Raw genomic sequence first — 18,425 nt, forward strand, 5'->3', positions numbered from 1 at the left:
TCTTAATGTATATAGTAATTTAGCATCCTTAACAGACCTGTTTGATGAAAATATAATCCTACTTCATATTATTTTCCTGATGCTCAGAGAGTTAGTTAATTTATGACAGCTTGTAACTAAAAAAATCTTTTTGTTAGTTCAGCATTCAATTGTCCGTCATAAATTCCTGACTGGAGTCCTGAAGACAGCGTAACTCAATAAATTAAAAGGTTAACGGGCATGATTCGAAATAAATGTTAATAACTATTGTGCTACAGTTTTCGATTGTACTCTTCATATACTGTAATACCCACCTTCTAACTTAGTGAAATATATGCTAGTTGTGTTCTTGTTCGAATTGCATCTCACACTACTTAATAGTGTTGATTTTTCTTAATGATTTCTCTTATGGTTTTTTCACAATATTTCCATTTTGTGTAACACATTACTGGGTGCTGTAAATAAATAACTTCCTTTGATGGGACAATATGATTAGTACTTTCATTCTCGAATTCTTGATATTTGAATAAACAATTGGTTTTCAAACCACATTTATTATCTGATTATCTAGGTCAAATAAAATGAACCCATAATTCACTAATAAGAATTCAGTTTTGTATAGGCTATCAAAATAAAGCTTTTGAATATAACATTATGCACATAGCTAGACAATAATTTATAGAAAGATTGATATAAGTACGCAACTTAATGTCTAGTTGTTTTAACTCTTTATTTATATAATATTCGTTGTATTATGTGATTATCGTCAAAAGGTTTTCTATATATATATATCTTGCTTTAAGCTACTTAGCTAATTTATGGATGGTTATCCAATCTGAAGATAAGTTTCATCAAAAACTAATATCAAGTAAGTATAGTTAAAATTCTAATCTTCTGGTTTCCAGTATTTGAAAGACCTAAACCAGTACTATACAGCTATCTAGTACTCCTTGATCTCTTAGTACTTATTTAACTGAAGTTGGTTAATGATGAAAATTGGAAGTGTTGTAGTCTTTAAGCTGGATCGTTTAGTTGTGAACCTTTGATTGTTCTTCTAAACAACATCAAGTACTTCCAGAAGAAAATTATCTGAAGATATAGTAGTTTGATACAAAAAAACTACTGATCTTGAGATAGTTCTGCATGGAAAATCTGTCTCACTTTAACTGTCGTTCAGACGTCTTATCAGTGAACACTTAACATTTTATTGATATTAAAATAAAGTTTTGAAATATAATTGTTTTTCCCTAGTTTTCATAATAACTTGTATTTATTCAGTATACACTTAAATATGCTTGTTATCGTTACTACTTGAGATGTTTTATGGTAGGGGAAATGTTGAGGACATTTGGATGTTTGGGACTATTTTTCAGATTGTTATTATTACTTATTATTTATGTATAATTTTATTAAACAATCGGATTATTGTATTTGTATATTCTCAATATTGTAGGCTTCTTTAAGACTTATTAACTATTGTTATACGATCTATTACTTCTTAATTATTGGTAATTTATTATGTACCGTTCTCTGCTTACTTATAGCATGCTTGTATGTAAAGTATGATTTCATATTTGGGATTCATTGCGATAACTGATAACTCATGTATATATGCTAGTGAGTACTTGAGATAGACATATCGGGCGACTGAAACATACAATAGAAGCTTGACTGCTATATTTTACTATCGGACTGAAGATTTGGAACAGAAGAAGGGGATACGATCAGGATTAATAGGAGTTGGGGTCACACTAAAGCTTACCAGTCAAAGCACGTAACTGGTCTAAGCTTAGAATGATACAAGGAGACGAATTAGTTTACACAGTTGTAGAGAAGTTATAAAAGGAATTCTGAATAGCAAATCTAGCAAGTAATCTCGTTTAAAATCGCAAACATAATAAATTTTACTTTTGTTAATAACCTGAATATTTAAATAATGGTATATGTCGTCATCGCGATCATATCTTTGTAATTACATTCACGTCGAAGTTTATCTATTACTTAAATTTAGTCAATGTTTCTTTGTACATCACCTTTTGTCTCATTGTTTTTAACTTTCAGCCATTCAGTGTGTTAGTTCACATACTTTAGTCTTTTTTATGGTGATGTTGTAAGGTCTAAAGCCCTGTTATTTATTTGTTTCTAAAACTTTAATGATATACTTTATATTATCATTATCGTCATGATCATCACAATATTGTTATCATCGTCTAATTAACGCTAAATGCGCAATGTTCTCTGTATATTTTTATCTTAAATATTTTTCTTTAACCAACTAATGTGATACTTTTTTCAACAACACTCATTAGGCACTATATTTTAATACTTTGATAATAAGAGAATTAAGATGTATTTATTAAAATCTTCAAGTCAGTTTTTCTGTTAACGAGAAACAAATTTTATTCAATCGGGTATGGCCCCCTAAGAAAAACCACCTACTTCGGTTTGGACACCCGGGCAATATCACAGCCCTCACACAAATCAAATGAGGTTTGTGCGGCGCATATGTATTTGGTGCCTCCTTGTACCAATATCTATGTGTTCAAATAAAATAAAATAAATAGTTTCAAGTGTATCTGTTCATTGGACTATTGTTCTATATTATTTTTGTTCCGTCGTGTTTCTAAATTCCCATAATGATCCTGCCTTTACATATATATCATTATTTCTTTTAAACTAAGGCTACTTGAATTTTATCTTGAATCCAGTGAGCTTCATATAGATATAGAAGTGTATGAAAGTTTTTAACCGTCCTTCTTCAAATGAAAAAGTTTATGATTGAATTGACTTTATTCAAACTAATCTTTAAAGGTGATGAAAATCATTTTCTGATATACACAGATGGTCTGTTCTAATCGCTTTAATTATAAAACAAGTTTGGTGCTACATACCTGATTGTCAATATATTGCTACAGTTTGATGGTTAATCTTCTTGGCTTTTACCCATTGAGTTGTGGGTTCGAGATACGTTACATGGAGTCATTAACTGTCGGTTTAATCCATCCTAACATACTTAGACTACCTGGCCAGTGATGGGGACATTAGGGTGACATACTTCAGAATTCTTCACAACGTTGCAGATCCATTCACTACTTATCTGCCTCTCGATTTCGAATTGCGTTACTCCTTTATACATACCTTTTCATTCTGCCATTCTGAACCAAATCTTTAGTCGTTATGATTGTCATTGCTATTACATTATTTCTATCTGTGTTGTAATCCATCTTGTTATTTTCATCTCGTCGTACTAATATGATGCGGCGAATTATGTCAAGCTCTTCGTTGATGATGACTGACTATGTTACAGCTGTTTTGCTTTGTTCGATTAGGTAGCATCTGCAATTCTCATATAATATGTATTTCACAAAAAGAGTAATCTAATCTCATTTTATCTGGCACACAAATAGAATAGGTCGTTTCACATTTACTGTACACGCCTGCGCTTATTCACTCACATGTGCACAAAATAAAACTAAAACCTTTTCATGCACTTTTTAAAATTTTTCATGTAGACAATGCCAGATGAAGCCATTTCCTGTATTCGGGAATATATGTTTGATTTCGATATTTGTAAATGTTGTATCATCCGGTTAACTAATGGTCGCTGTCAACAAATAGATTTACTCAATGTCTTTCATTCACAAGCATATCCTGATGAGTTTATATGTAAACTTTGTTTTGGCCTGTTGCATAATCCTTATTTATGTGATATTCCACGAAATCTTAATGAATCACAAAATGAAGTGGAATTTACCAATGAAGAATTTGATAAATATATTTTGCTCTATTTATATAAAGAGTTAAATGGATCCCATTATCAATATACAGCATATCAACTTCGGGTACGTGAGTAAATAATGTTCACTGTTTTTACTTTTTTTCCTTGTGTTATGAAGCGGTAGACAGTGGATATGAAACCACTAAATAAAGTCAGTTATTGGTTACAGGTAGGGCGAAGTACCTATTCTGGATTCCACTACTAAGCACAATCGATATATATACTAAGACTTGGTCTCAGTTAGTTGAAGACAACCGATAGAAAATTCTCCGTAGTTTTCACTTGTCAGTTAAGCATATCCGAGACGTTGAGAGAACTGGTTCTTATACTTATTCATTTTTGTGTGATATGAACCACAATCATTGCATGTCGCTTAATATATACCGCTAAGATTCTAGTGCCATGGAACTCGAGCGATGCTATGGAAATTCTCCTTGATTGTTCCTCATTGTTTAGGCAAGAAAAACGGAATACAATTGTGTGTTTTGTTATTAACGTTTGAAACAGATATACAAGGGGAGTCTAGTACTCCAAACGGTAGTTCACATTCCTTAAACCAGTCTCGTGTCTACTTAATTCCATCGACTGACCTTTTTTATCTGTTACCCTATACTACTTATTCATATTCAGTAGTCTATATTTCATAATTTTTATGCCTTACCTGCTATATGACTGTCGTAGCAAACTACTAATCCGGTCCATTTGTACTCTTATTTTAATGTTTTAGTTTGTTTCCTCGCTAGTAGTGGTATTTAATTCAGTCTCGATACTTTCATCGTAAATCAGTTGTTGAGTTTGAATTCTCTCATAGGGTTTATATTATATGTAGGATACAGACGCGATATTGTGTTTTCCAGTTATCTTGGCTAATTATTTCACTGTACTGCATGTATGGAACATTTCGGTATCAACTTCATGGTTTATGGTTAGTTTTCAATACGAGCTGTGACACTAGCTAAAGAAACATTTGAATGCAAGATTACTGATTATATTTTTCATCTTAGTTCAGAACTTATCAGCAGTGTTGACTTACGACTATTTCACACAAAATCTATGCACCTCGTTTCTTATCATCATTATAATAGTCATGAATAAGTCTATAACGAAATGATATTCAGTAAATTGTTCTCATATTATTCTTAATATTGCTACTAGTAATTGCTTCTAGCCAAGTTTTGTTTCATTTATGCTATTGTGTTCCTTTTTTCGATTAAAAAGGTCACTGAACCGATCAATATTATGCTACGTGAACAATTTTTATGGGATGAATTAATTTGTATGTCGACTAATCATGTAAACAATAATTCGAATAGTAGCACTATTGAGAAATTGAATAATCTACAGACGAAATTCACTAAAGATGATATCAATGCATTGAGATCATATGCTATTCCAGTAAAAACTGCATGGAAATGGATTGTAGATGGAAAGTTATCATCTTTACTGAAAGTGAGTTTGTCATGTTATGTATTTTTAATTTGTTTCACAATAATATATGATTTTGAAGATGTTTTGTTCTTTATTTGAACTGTCTTTCTCGACAACATCATCAGCACAAACTTCAGTAGAAAGTAAGTTATTGGAATTTCCCCAAAATTAACTACCAGCTTGTTCTGTTGACTTAGACTTTGATTAATTGTTGTCCATATATTTGTGTGATTGTTTTTTGTTTGTTTACCTTAATTGTTTTCAAATCTGACCTGAAGTCTAGGTCAACAAAACAAGTTGCCAGTCAATTTTGGATAAATCACTGCTTATTAGAGTTTGTTCTGATGATGTTAGGAAAGATAGTGCAGTTTCAAAATTAATTTATCCAGCTCAGAAATTCGGACACCTTCAAAACTCTCATCTTAAGTTACAAATATTCTCCATCATCTTAATACTATGGGAGCGTATTTTCAGTAAATCATAACATAAGCTCACCATCAATAATTCTAACAGCTACTGACATACCCAGCTACACTAAATATAAGAAATTATTTTATAGAGTAAAATTCATTCTACCTACTAATTACTCGATTCTTTGTATTAATAAACTCATGCTTTGGTCTACATCTTGTTTTCTATCGAACTGTCGGGTAACTGGGTGATTGTATCAAGTGACCTAACGTTGTAAATATCTCAGTCAACACTAAATCAATTACTTCAAAGAACTTACTACTTTTAATTCTTAATGAAATTATCGAAAAAAAAATTTTATTTACTGAATTGTATTAATTGTTTCACGATAAATTAAACAACTTTGTTGCATGAGCTTCATTCTTTTTTATCATCTATTTATAAGTGTCATCACCAAGCTGAGTGACTGATTTGAATTTCTAGAAAGTATCAGTTTCGTTAAATTTGTAATCATATCTTTCTAATGAGTGTCAACTATCACGAAATGTATGTCTAGAACTTTCTACCGATCATCTCAAAACTATTTAACATTTAAATATGCTAATTTCAAAATGATTCAACTACCCTGATACTGTGGTGCATGCTACTTATATTGATATAAGTAGTATATGATGCGAGTCAGGAATGCAATGTCTGGCGGCAGAAGATGGGGAAGATCAAGAAAGCAAGACCGGGAATAGAAAGCAATTAGTATAGAAATGCAAGAACAATGAAGTTCGAGACAATTATTGAACATTTTGCAAATCGGGTATTATAGTATGGTTTTCCTATTTTATCAAGTAACTGTGTAATTTTGTGCTGAATTTAATTCGGTCGTCCTCACCTGCGTTCTCCTTCACTACATTACTGTACCCATATTTTATCTCCTAGAACATGAGTGGGGACAATCGGATGTACTTAACACGAAATTACAGAGCATCTCAATAGAATCTGAGAACCATATATCAAATCGTTAATTTGCAAAATGTCCACTAATTGTTTCAAAATGCCTCAGACTTCATTGTCCTTGCAATTTCATACAAATTGCATTCTATTCCCGCTCTTGCTTTCTTGATCTTCCCCCATCTTCTGCCGCCAGACATTACATTCCTGACTTGCCTCATAAACTACTTATATCAATATAAGTAGCACGCACCACACTATTATTATTATTATTATTATTATTATTATTATTATTATTAAACTATTCAATAAATGCTCAAAATTCATACCTCATAATGTAATATGTTTAATATATAATAGTCTTGTTTCTATATCAAATATATAGGTTCCATTGATTTACTCTTTACGTGATGATACAGAATTAAAATTAATTAAAACCAATGAATTAAATATTAACAATTCAAATTGTGATCAAGAATCCAATATTATTTGTTTAACTATAGAATTTTCAAATTTCTTAATACAATTAGATTATGATGAATTTTTGAGTTATTTAGAACATTCTCCATTAAATTCTATACGTTCTTGGCTTATACGTTTAAAAAGTGTTAAAATACCACGTAAACGTTCAAAATTTCATTATGGAAAAGAATTAACAACAAAAACATTTTCTTCTCAGACATTAAATTATGATAAAAATTCATTGATTATCAATCCTTCATCTGTGATTAATATTGGTTATACTTTGCCAAATTTATTACATTTTTCTCGTGGACTTTTAACAGAACTTATTCCTTTGTTAAAAGATAATTCTTTACAATCAAATTATTTAAAGAAGTAAGTATCATTTTATTAGTTTTTAGAAACTTCATTATTTTGTTTCATTCATTTATTTAAACACATAAATATTGGTACAAAGAGGCACCGAATATCTATATCTATATATATATATATATATATATATATATATATATATATATATATATATATATATATATATATATATGCCACACTTCATCATTCGAGTTGTGTGAGAGGCGTGATCCTGCTCGAGAGCCCAGACCGAAGGAAGTAATCTTAGAAGGTTACTACCCGAGCCTTTAACCTAGAGGTATAATGCACAAGACAGTGGAGCAACGTCAGGAGATGCGGTCCCATGGTAGCCGGTGACTAACAATAAGTTCATACGCCATTTGTCCCCTCAGGATCCTGGAGCCAGTATGTACTATTGATTTGGAATCAGGGTTTTCCAACTCCCCTAAGTGGATCTTCCGTATCCACCAACCTGGTTAAATTGCCAGACATTCGCTTTCCATCCTCTCAATTTCGTAAACAATACTCACACCACAAGAAGGCAGTGAGTAGGACTTCTCTGGTAGTGCCTGTATACGCGGCAGTACCAGGGTATTTGGGGGCTAAGGTTTGATGAAAACGACTAAATATTACCATCATGAACTGTCATTAAAAATTTACGAAGATAGGCTCTTCTCTTGATGTAACTACAATCAGTCTTATCTGGAAGACTTATTTTAAGTGATATGGCTTAGGATCCGTCACAGTGACGTAGATTCATTTATTCCTTATTCACCCTTAAATCCCGAGTTTCAAACTGTCTTATTTTTTATCATACAAACCCGTTTTTTCCTATCGAATTATATTCGAATAGTAGTCTAATGTCTTCTTCTCTCCCTGGTATTACTGCTTTTATTACTCTTATGTTCATTTAAATAATTTCATCTTAATATAATGTTGGCTAATGTAAATCTTTTTGTAATGTTGTATGCTGCTTATTACTGACTGCGATATTTATTAAATCCACCAAGAAAGAAATGATTTCGTTTGAACATGTTCAAATTGTCCGTAGGAATATATCGACAAGCGAGTATTTCAAAACATCAACGATCCAATAACAAGAGTACATAAAGTGATTCGGCTGAAAGACAGGTTCAAAATTATACGAAATGAATTAATAATAGTTAATTATCAGAATGGGGATTTTTGGAAATTGTAGTTGAGTTCGTGAGTCGATCTAACCCGGACCAACATTGAAAACCTGGGAGCACTAGACGGCCATTTTGTTCTAGTATGGGACTCCGCAGCAGTGCGTATCCACGATCCTCCACATGGGACTCGGATTCAGGACCTTCGATCTCGCACGCGAACGCTTAATTAATTTGTTAAAAACAAGTCTTTCAAAACTTTTTCAAGATAACATCTCTAACATAATTACTTAATATTTCTTTAGCATTGATCCGAATCTAATACTAGTCTTCAGTTTATTGGAATTGAAAAATAATTAGTTGTCAGTTTAACAAATCTCATAGTTACTGTTGATTAAGCCTAGTACCACTTATGTTACGTAAATAAAAGTTGATCTCTATCCAGTTCGGTAGTTCAAATTGGTTTTTGGTTACTGAAAATCTCGATTTAATTATTTATAAGAGAAGGCATAGTTCATTATGTTATATGGATACTTCAGATAGAATATTTTTTTTGTGATAATAAACTTTAGGCAGAATATTTCAAGAAGCGATTTAAAAAAAAGAGTGTTTGCCACTCAATTTTAATCAAAACTTCAATTTAATCAACATTCAATACAGTCATTGAAATAAAGATACTATATTCGTTGTATCCAAATAGAATATACTCTCTGTGTGAATCAACTCACTGATAAAATGATTATTATAACAAGTTTCTTAACCAATCAGCTCTTTTCCATGTTTCTAAAGAGAAATGTAAATCAATGACTAGTCGACCTTATACATTGTATACGTTTTCTATGCAATCCTTGTACAAATAAGTTGTGTTTTATTTTACCTATTTTGATGCTTGTTTCGATTGTTGACCTGATCAAATTCTCCTTGTTTTCAATTTCTGTACTGTGTCTCATTCTTTTGTTATAAGTGAATAGAGATTAATTCCCTTTGAACATTAATTCATAACTGACCGATTTCCCCTACAAATTTGTAACGTATTCGTTTATTTGATAAAGAATTACCTACAGAATATATATCCCATCTAAATAATCTTATACATTCTTTTTTTCTTGAATTCATAGAATTTCTTCAAGCAATTGTTCACTTGCATTCATAACATCTTTGAAAATATTTCGAAGTATACCACTTTATTTGGCTGGTCGTTATGTGAAATTAAGTCGACGTTTGCCTCAATCCCCATGGATAATTGGATCACAGCGTAAATTAGATTCATCTGTTGAAGAACTTATCACTCAATTAATATTACCTCGATTTGGTGCAAATTCTCAAAGTTGTTTTATTACAGCTGGTAGAGAAGATGTTGATGTTAGGTAATTTTCCATTTTTCCCCATCTTTGAAATTTTATGTTAATTATTTTATAGTTTACATCAAGAGATGACCTTAGTGACACAACCATTGAAAAGCAGGAAGCATTAAACAGCTGTTTTGTTCTAACGTGGGATTCCTCAACAGCACGCGTTCACGATTCTGCTGGGTCCTGTAAGTGATTCATTGAGTTATAGTGAGAAGTCGTGAGCAGTGGAATTTAGCCATATCGTGCGTCAGGCAGTTGTACCCATCAATAACATTTGACAGTAGTTATGCAGTATCATGAGTTGATTGAAGGTAGACATGTACACCGTTACATTCCGGCCCTGGTCTAAAGACTAAGCGTTGTTCGCTAGACCGGAGGTCCTGGGTTCGGTCTCCGGTTGGGTCTTGGATTCTAACTGCTGAAGATTCTAATATATATATATATATATTGCTAGGTTTGGAGCGGTTACGAGTTCACTTATACTGCGAACGGAACAAAGACTCGGTGACCAAAAACACGATAAGCTGGCTATTTAATGCGTCCCAGCCCCGGTAACTAGAGGAAGAATTCCAAGCTTGGAATAGGGCAAGTATATTCCTCAAACAGCCAGAAACGAGCGATAACAACAAATACAAACCAAAACGTATATATACAGGACAAATCCGTCCTTGGGGAGAGTTACCAAATAGCATACTAAAAGACACAACGAACCAATGGTATTTAAGATTCTCCCAAGTGGGAAATAAGACATGAAGGTGAAAATGAGCGTTTTGGCGCGAAAACAAAGAAATTCAGATTTTCTAAGTTAAATTACAAAATAAAGTTCTTTTCCAAGTGAGTTCTGGGGATCTAACATCCCCAACACACACCTTTTTGCTAGCGTACTTTCCTGGGGTCGGCTTGCATCTGGACTGTTTCTCGCCGCTGTCGGAGAGGCCACCTTCTGGAACGGAGATCAGTCTGTTGTTGAGCTTCTTCTCGTGGTGGGGCTGCTGGTAAGTTGAAGGTATCAAGCAGGATGTCAAGGGGAAGATTTACTTCTGTTGATGGGCGGTCTGGTGTTATCCGCTTCAGCAGTTGGTTTCGATGTCTAGTCCACTTGTTTCTTCCCACCTTTAATTCATACATAACTTGACCTAGTCTTCCAACCACAAGTGCTTCGGTCCAAGGACCATGATTTACTCTGTGGTCTCGGGCTAACACCTGGCATCCAACCTCATACGTTAGCAGCTTCTGGGATTTGTTCTGAGATGGTGGTGGTGTGGTTCTTGGGCACATCAGACTGTGGATCGTCCTCAATTTCCTTCCCATCAGGATCTCTGCCGTGGACTTCTGCTTTGGGAGCATATCACTAGGTGTTGTTTGGTAAAAAAACAAGAAATCCTGCAATGTTTCTACTGGCGTCCTCTCCTCTTTCGACTTCATTAGAGCTCTCGTGAATGTATTCACAAATCGTTCTACCTGGCCATTTGACTGTGGGTGGTAAAGTGGAGAGCGGAAGTGTTTGATCGATAGGCGTTTGCAAAGTTTTTGAAACTGACTCGAGGTGAACTGCGAACCGTTGTCGGATACGATTACATCCGGTAATCTGTTGCGGGAGAACATCTCCGTCAGAAGTTGCATCGTTTGGATAGTCGTTGGTGGGATGACGGCAACGATTTCTGGTCATTTTGAAAAGGCGTCAACAACGACTAGATAGGTGATTCCATTAATTGGGCCCGCGAAATCAACATGTATCCTGGACCAGGGATACTCAGGCTGTGGCCATGGGACCGATGTTACTTTCGCATTACATTTTGCCGCCTGCTGACGCTGCTGCATTTGCCTATTAGATCCACGATGTGTTGGTCCATGAGGGGCCAATAAGCATAGCTTCTGGCGATGGATTTCATTCGTTTTATACCAGGATGACCAGTGTGGAACTGCTTTAGAACCCTTAATCTTAGGGACTCTGGCACCACTACTCTATCTCCAAACATCAAGCATTCATTCACGACACATAATTAGTCCCGACGGTGATAAATCTGCTTCTAATCATCATCGAGTCCAGTTGATGGCCAGCCATTGATGACGTATTTCACCGCTCTCTTAATGGTGGACTCATTCCTGGATGCAGATTGTATTTCAGCTGCTGAGACTGGCAAAGCACGAACAGCAGTTGTCAGGTAACATTGCGCGTGGCCTTCTGTCACTAGGGAGGCAATGACTGCATCTTTGTCGGCCGTATGGCGTTCGCTGATAAGTCGTGATAATGCGTCAGCCTGACCAGACTGTTGGGTGTGCGGGTTTTGAATGTCAAAATCATAACCCAAAAATATCAAAGCCCATCGCTGGAGACGGTTTGCAGAATGGGCTGGAACACCAGGTTTTGAACCGAAAATTGTGAGAAGAGGCTTGTGATCAGTGGGAAGAGTGAATCTTCAACCGTACAAGAATTTGTGGAAACAGCGTACTGCAAACACAAGGGCGAGAGTCTCTTTCTCTATTTGGCTGTACTTTCTTTCCGCTGGAGTCAGTGTGTGGGATGCATGCATGATAGCTTTTCTGTTGCGTCCGGGAACTGGTGTGAGATGACAGCCCCGAGCCCAAAGCTGAAGCATCTGCAGCCACAATGATTGGCGTGGATGGGTCGTAGTGCGTCAGTAATAGTTCAGAGCTAATGACTTTTTTCAGCTTGCAAAATGCAGCTTCACATTCTTTTGTCCAGTTCCAGCTGATGTTCTTATTCAGGTGATGATTTAGCGGGGCGCGTATGTCATTCATCGACGGAACAAAAGCTGAGTAGTAGCTAATTAATCCCAGGAATGATCGTAGCTCAGAGATATTAGTGGGAGTCGGCATCCGTTTTATAGCTTGAATGTTTTCAGGATCTGGTCTGCGACCTGCGGCATCAAAGATGATTCCCAAGTTTTTAACTGACTTCAAGAAAAGCTGGCATTTTTCTGGACGTAATCAGGATCCATTATCGCTGGTGCGTTGTGGTACAGCTGTCGTGAGTTCTCGAAGCTGTTCTAACGATGTGGCCACGGGATACTCGATAGAATGGTATCCATTAGTTGCTGAAAACTAGATGGGGCCGTTTTAACACCAAATGGTAGGCGATTGTACTGAAACAAGCCACGATGAGTATTTATGGTAAGTAACTCTCGAATCTTCAGCCACTTCCACTTGTAGATAGGCATCAGCGAGATCCAGCTTTGCAAAAAACTTTCCGCCATTTAGCATAGTGAACAGATCTGCAGGAACTGGCAACGGGTAACAATGTTGTTCTAGAGCTGTGTTAAGATCTGTTGAGAAATCAGCGCATATTCGTATTGTGCCATTCGCTTTCTTAATAACCACAATGGGTGCTGCCCAAGCAGAATAAAAAACAGATGTAATAACTCCCTTTAGTTGAAGGCGAAACCACATATCAAATGTGACATTTGAATCAGGATCATAATGAAACTCTGAGATGCTATTTGCAATACCATCAACTGCCGGTGCAGAAGTAGTAGTATTAGAAGTGCTTGGTTGCATGTTAGGCGTAAGCTTAGCACCTGCTAACATTTGCATCTAATCTCAACATAGTGCACGCAATGTCGAGTCACCTAGACTGGTGGCCACATTGCAACTCGATCGATAGTATTCGATCTGCACTAAGAAGGACTTGACACAAATGACAGTGATCACCACCAAGTGATCAATCAATTGTATATATATATATATATATATATATATATATATATATATATATATATATATCCTTTTTCCCCTCATTAGCTTATTATCATAGAGTATGTTGTCCAAGTATGTATGAGTATTTCATTACATTTTTTTGTAAAACTGCTTTGAATATGTCTAAACTGACACCGAAAGCAAGTACATTTAATATTCTAAAAATAAATAAATGAATACGTTCCCAGCAGAATGTTAACTCTGAGGTTGAGCAAAACGTTCAACTCAGGCAAACTACAGCCAATATTTTCTACACGTCTAATGGTGGCATCGACTAGCCAACTCTATCAATTCAACTATTTCTGTGAACCAGTTTACATCGGCAAATGTTCTAGGAATTTTACTTTTCCATACACTCAAGCACCTTCTAAAGTGGTCAAACAATTACCTAGTTAAAACAGTCGACAGCTCTGTTCGAATTGACTATACAGACTCTGCATGAATCGATCGTTTACAGTAGTTTGTCGCGTTAGTGATTATCTGCAAAAATCAATCAAATCACCCAAATATGTTTATTTCTTTATCAACATTTAGATGTCTTGGATTGGGTCGACCATTCGCAATTGAAATTAGCAACTATGAATTATTACCTTCAAAAATCACTCAACAATGGTCTGTTAACGATAAACTTGCCGTAGAATGTAATGAAAACGAACCATTGGATTTATTGAAACTTGCATCGTTTGTCAATTCGACAACACAGGGTCGAGTGTTTATACGTGATTTACAGGTTGGTAGAGGGAAAAATGTGCTTTTCTTCTTATTAGATAATGAAACTCTCTGTCTGTAATAATCTTTTTCGACATTGCTACACAATTTCGTTTCATTGATATTAAAACAAAAATCTGACATTTGTCTCATTAAATTGAGAAAAAAACAATAACAACCGTCAGGAGCCCTTGCACGTATATGAAAGCTGGGGAAAGACTGAAAATACTTTCTTCAATCAGCGTTCAATAGGCAATTCCCAAATAATTCTTTTCATACTTCTAACCTTTTGTCTTGTATTCGTTGTTGAAGCATTGAAGATTCTGGAGAACCGGAAAACAATTTGAAGTCAGTATCAGGCATTTATATAATAAGTATATCACTAAATAAAATAACTTAAACTTGCGACTTTGGAGGTTTTGCGATAGCGAAGATTTAGAGTCAAATTAAAAAGTGGTGTTTGGTCAGAATTGATTTTTTAGACAGTGTAATTTAAGATTGGTTATTGGCGTTTGATATTTAAAGCAAGGTTAATTACTGCACATGACTATAAACATTTGCATCCAGATTATTTTATTCGGGATTATCTAAAAATAATCAAGATCGCGACAAAACAAATTAAACCAATTCGATTAATTTCTACCTGTTCTACAAGTCTGGTTGTAGGTTTTTGATAGTATCTGAATATTCTGTTAGTCAATATGAATACCGGTGATAAAAGGAACCCGATTCGATAATGAACGCATCATTTCTCTGAACATATTGGGCTAGTAAACATTACTTCAATACACGTAAACAATGAGCGGATCAACAGTACAAAAATCTAAAGTTATTTATCTTTTTTGGCCTAAATTTCGTGTCATCAAACGCCTGTCACATGACAGAATTAATTGTAGTAGAATATAAGCACAAAAAATTCTCCCTGTCGTGTGGTGCGTGCTACTTATGTCGATGTAAGTAGTATATAACGCGAGTTAAAACGCAATGTCTGGCAGCAGAAGATTGGGGAAGATCAAGAAAGTAAAAGCGACAACACAATATAATTTGTAAGAAAACGCATGAATAATGAAATGTGAGACAATGGATTGATGTTTGCAACGGGAACAGTCCAGGTTGATATGATGCATTGATATTTTGCAAATTAACGATTTACTATATGGTTTTTTTATTTTACCAAGTAACTCTGTAATTTGTACTAAATACAATTCCGGTTGTCCTCGCTTGTGTTCTTCTTCACTACAGTCGGACATATACTATCAATGTATGGAATATTCAAGACGAAAGTGTACAGTATGATTACCTCATTTTACAGATCTAATCCGACTTTTTATCAACTCTGGATGAATTTAATCACAACTTTTATACAAAATACACTTTTCAATCTATGGGAGTTTTCCTTCTAAATGATTTTTGAACTAACAAGATAACTAATGATATCACAACCATTGTTCTTCATAGTGACGATATTGCACTTCACCTGAAGCTAGAAAGTATTGGAAAAACTTTTTGTTCTACTATGAGATTCTTTATCAATACGCAACTGCAACTTTATATTAGATGTCATGGTCGCAGGAGCTTTCTGAAGCAGGAAACTTTAACTATTGGGTCCCCAATCAATAGTTTAAAAGTATCGTGGTCGCTGCGAGATCTTCAGGTCGTGGTCTCGACACATCTCGAGGTTGAAAAGTCCCAGATGAAGACGGAAATTTTATCCAGTGTTCCCCTGTTTTCAACTTATCAGTTAGGATTATTTTAGTCTGATGAATGACCTTAAGTAACATGTGGATTTATTTTACACTTTACAAGTTGTTTTGACGTAGTTGATATTATTGAATAGTAAATACTTCGTATTATTTTAGGTTTCTGTGTAAATAGGTTTGCAAACAATTCGTACTTGTTTCAAAATATAATCGTTTCTGTTAATTTACATTTACTTAGTTAGTCTCGTCAAAATCTGCTACAGCCGCATTAAAATTAGGTGAAATGCACAAAGCCAAATGTTATCGAGCTGTTTGTTGGTGTCCTCATGGTGGAATTAAAACTGAATTACTTATGAAAATGTTACAGTATACCACTTTGTTAAATCGAACAAACGAAAATCTTGATCATGTTAACATCATTCATTGGCCTCCTAATAAAACAGATTCTATGAAATATGGGAAAATTTATTTTGGTCCACTGGATATTAATCAACTTACACCTATACGTGTATTGCATAGAAGACCATTGTTAAATCGTAAAAGAACCATTTATCATTTATGTTTCATGTCTTATGTGGAAACAATAAAAACTAATATTTTCGAGGTAAAATTATTGATTGATATTGTCTTTTTGTTTATAGTAGTATATATATATATATATATATATATATATATATATATATATATATATATATATGCTCCGAAAACATTGAGAAGCATCTTATCCAATCAGCGTTCACTAGAAGTTTTGCCAGAAACATGTCGAGTTTCTGATTGGATGATTACTTATACTGCTACTATGTTTAGTAGCATTCCAGAATTTTTGGGAAGCCCAAGGATATCTAAAATCCTAATAAAAACCCTACATTTTATGTACATAAATGAACCTTTGGAGTAAAGTGTTTCTTACATATTTCGTGCCTTTTCTCTCGTATTCAACCCGCTATGTAGTTCTAGTCTGAGGGTTACTAGAAGAGCTTAGGAACCAATTAGCAAGACTTATCAATTAAAACAAAAGTATTATCATTTTATGTACTACGTGCTTTAATCAAATCTCATTTCTGCTAACGACTTCTGCAAAACGCTTTTTTTATATCAAGATTGAACCGTTGATTAAATATTTTTAACATAATAAAAAAACCCTCTAAACCATTTGCTTGTTAATAACCTAGACGACATACTGATTCACTCACTGTTAAACGGACGAATTAAATGCCCACTGCTTTTTAATATATTTTTTTTCAACTTGAATAAAAGTTTAGATTAATTTATTCTTGTTAGTATGACAATCATTAATGAATAATAAGCTAACCAATTCCTTCCTTATTGAAACAGTCTATTTTTAGTATTTGTACAAGTAAGGAGATAGTAAAAAGGGTACATTGTCTTACTTCGTAAGTTACTATCACAAATGGAATCAGTAAAAAGTTTAATAAGCACCACAAACTATGAGCATTTCCCTGACTAGTATTCTTCTGAGTGATCTTAACTGTACCACTTATGAGATATTTATAGTTTATGTCAATTTAATGTTTACATAAGTGCTTTCTAAGGATTTTTAATAGGAACCTAGTGATTTCTTCGTACGACTAGTTTTTCCAATCTTTTAAATAAGTTATTGACATATGTTTCCGTCAATTACTTTATTATTAGTTCGGATACATATTTGTGAATGATTGGACTTAGATATTACATCTTCAGTTGAATTGATTTCGTGGTACATCTTGTTCTCTTGTTGAACCGAAATATGACCCATCAACTCATATTTAAACTGGACCACTGAAAAACATAACTATCTAGCCCCTGAAGTTTTAATCTTGAATATGATTGAACAATATCATAATCTTACGTTTCTTTTATGCCTGAATATTAAATATTCCGTTATACCTGTACAGGTATGATCAGAATTGGTCTATGAGCATAATCAAATAGATGAATATCACACATAAGCTTCATGAACTGCAAAACAATACACAATTTGCTATGTTTGAAGCGACTACGAGTTCACCTAGTCTGAGAATGGAACAAAGACTCTGTAACTAAAGACCAATAAGCTAGCTATTCTGATGAGTCCCAGCCCCGCTCAATAGAGAGAGAAGTCCAAGTTCGAAACGGTGAAATATATTCCGCAAGCAGCCAGAAGCATGAGCAATAACAACAGACACAAATCAAACGTATATATACTGTATAAAATTGTCCTTGGGAAGTGTTACAGAATAGCATACTAAAAAATACAAATAACCAATAGCGTTTAAGATTCTCCCAAGTGGGAAATACGACATAAAGGTGAAAATGAGCACTTTTGGAGCGAAAACAATTAATTCAACTTTTTAAAATAAAATTACAAAAATAAGGTATTTACTAAGTGAGTTCTGGGGATCTAACATCCCCAACACAATCCTAGTTGTGAGAGAAATTGTAAATTCTCAACCCGGGTAGAAAACGATATGCACAATAGCAGTTTATCATT

General features: G+C 34.3%; 1 protein-coding gene across 2 annotated transcripts in view; it reads left to right on the forward strand.

The window, feature by feature from the left end:
* PUS10 (putative tRNA pseudouridine synthase Pus10) overlaps positions 1-18,425 on the forward strand; it is a 34,289-nt gene that overhangs the window by 9,764 nt on the left and 6,100 nt on the right. The window contains exons 2-7 of one of the 2 annotated variants that reach the window (XM_051215665.1): positions 3,492-3,821; positions 4,976-5,206; positions 6,924-7,375; positions 9,597-9,845; positions 14,082-14,277; positions 16,194-16,559. In XM_051215665.1, coding sequence (XP_051066196.1) covers positions 3,495-3,821; positions 4,976-5,206; positions 6,924-7,375; positions 9,597-9,845; positions 14,082-14,277; positions 16,194-16,559 — 1,821 coding nt within the window. In that variant the 5' untranslated portion in view covers positions 3,492-3,494. Of the gene's footprint in view, positions 1-3,491; positions 3,822-4,975; positions 5,207-6,923; positions 7,376-9,596; positions 9,846-14,081; positions 14,278-15,497; positions 16,560-18,425 lie in introns of both variants that reach the window. The other variant, XM_051215666.1, reaches the window with a different exon arrangement.

This window comes from Schistosoma haematobium, chromosome 4 (genome assembly GCF_000699445.3).
Source record: "Schistosoma haematobium chromosome 4, whole genome shotgun sequence".
In the NCBI taxonomy this organism is placed as follows: domain Eukaryota; kingdom Metazoa; phylum Platyhelminthes; class Trematoda; order Strigeidida; family Schistosomatidae; genus Schistosoma; species Schistosoma haematobium.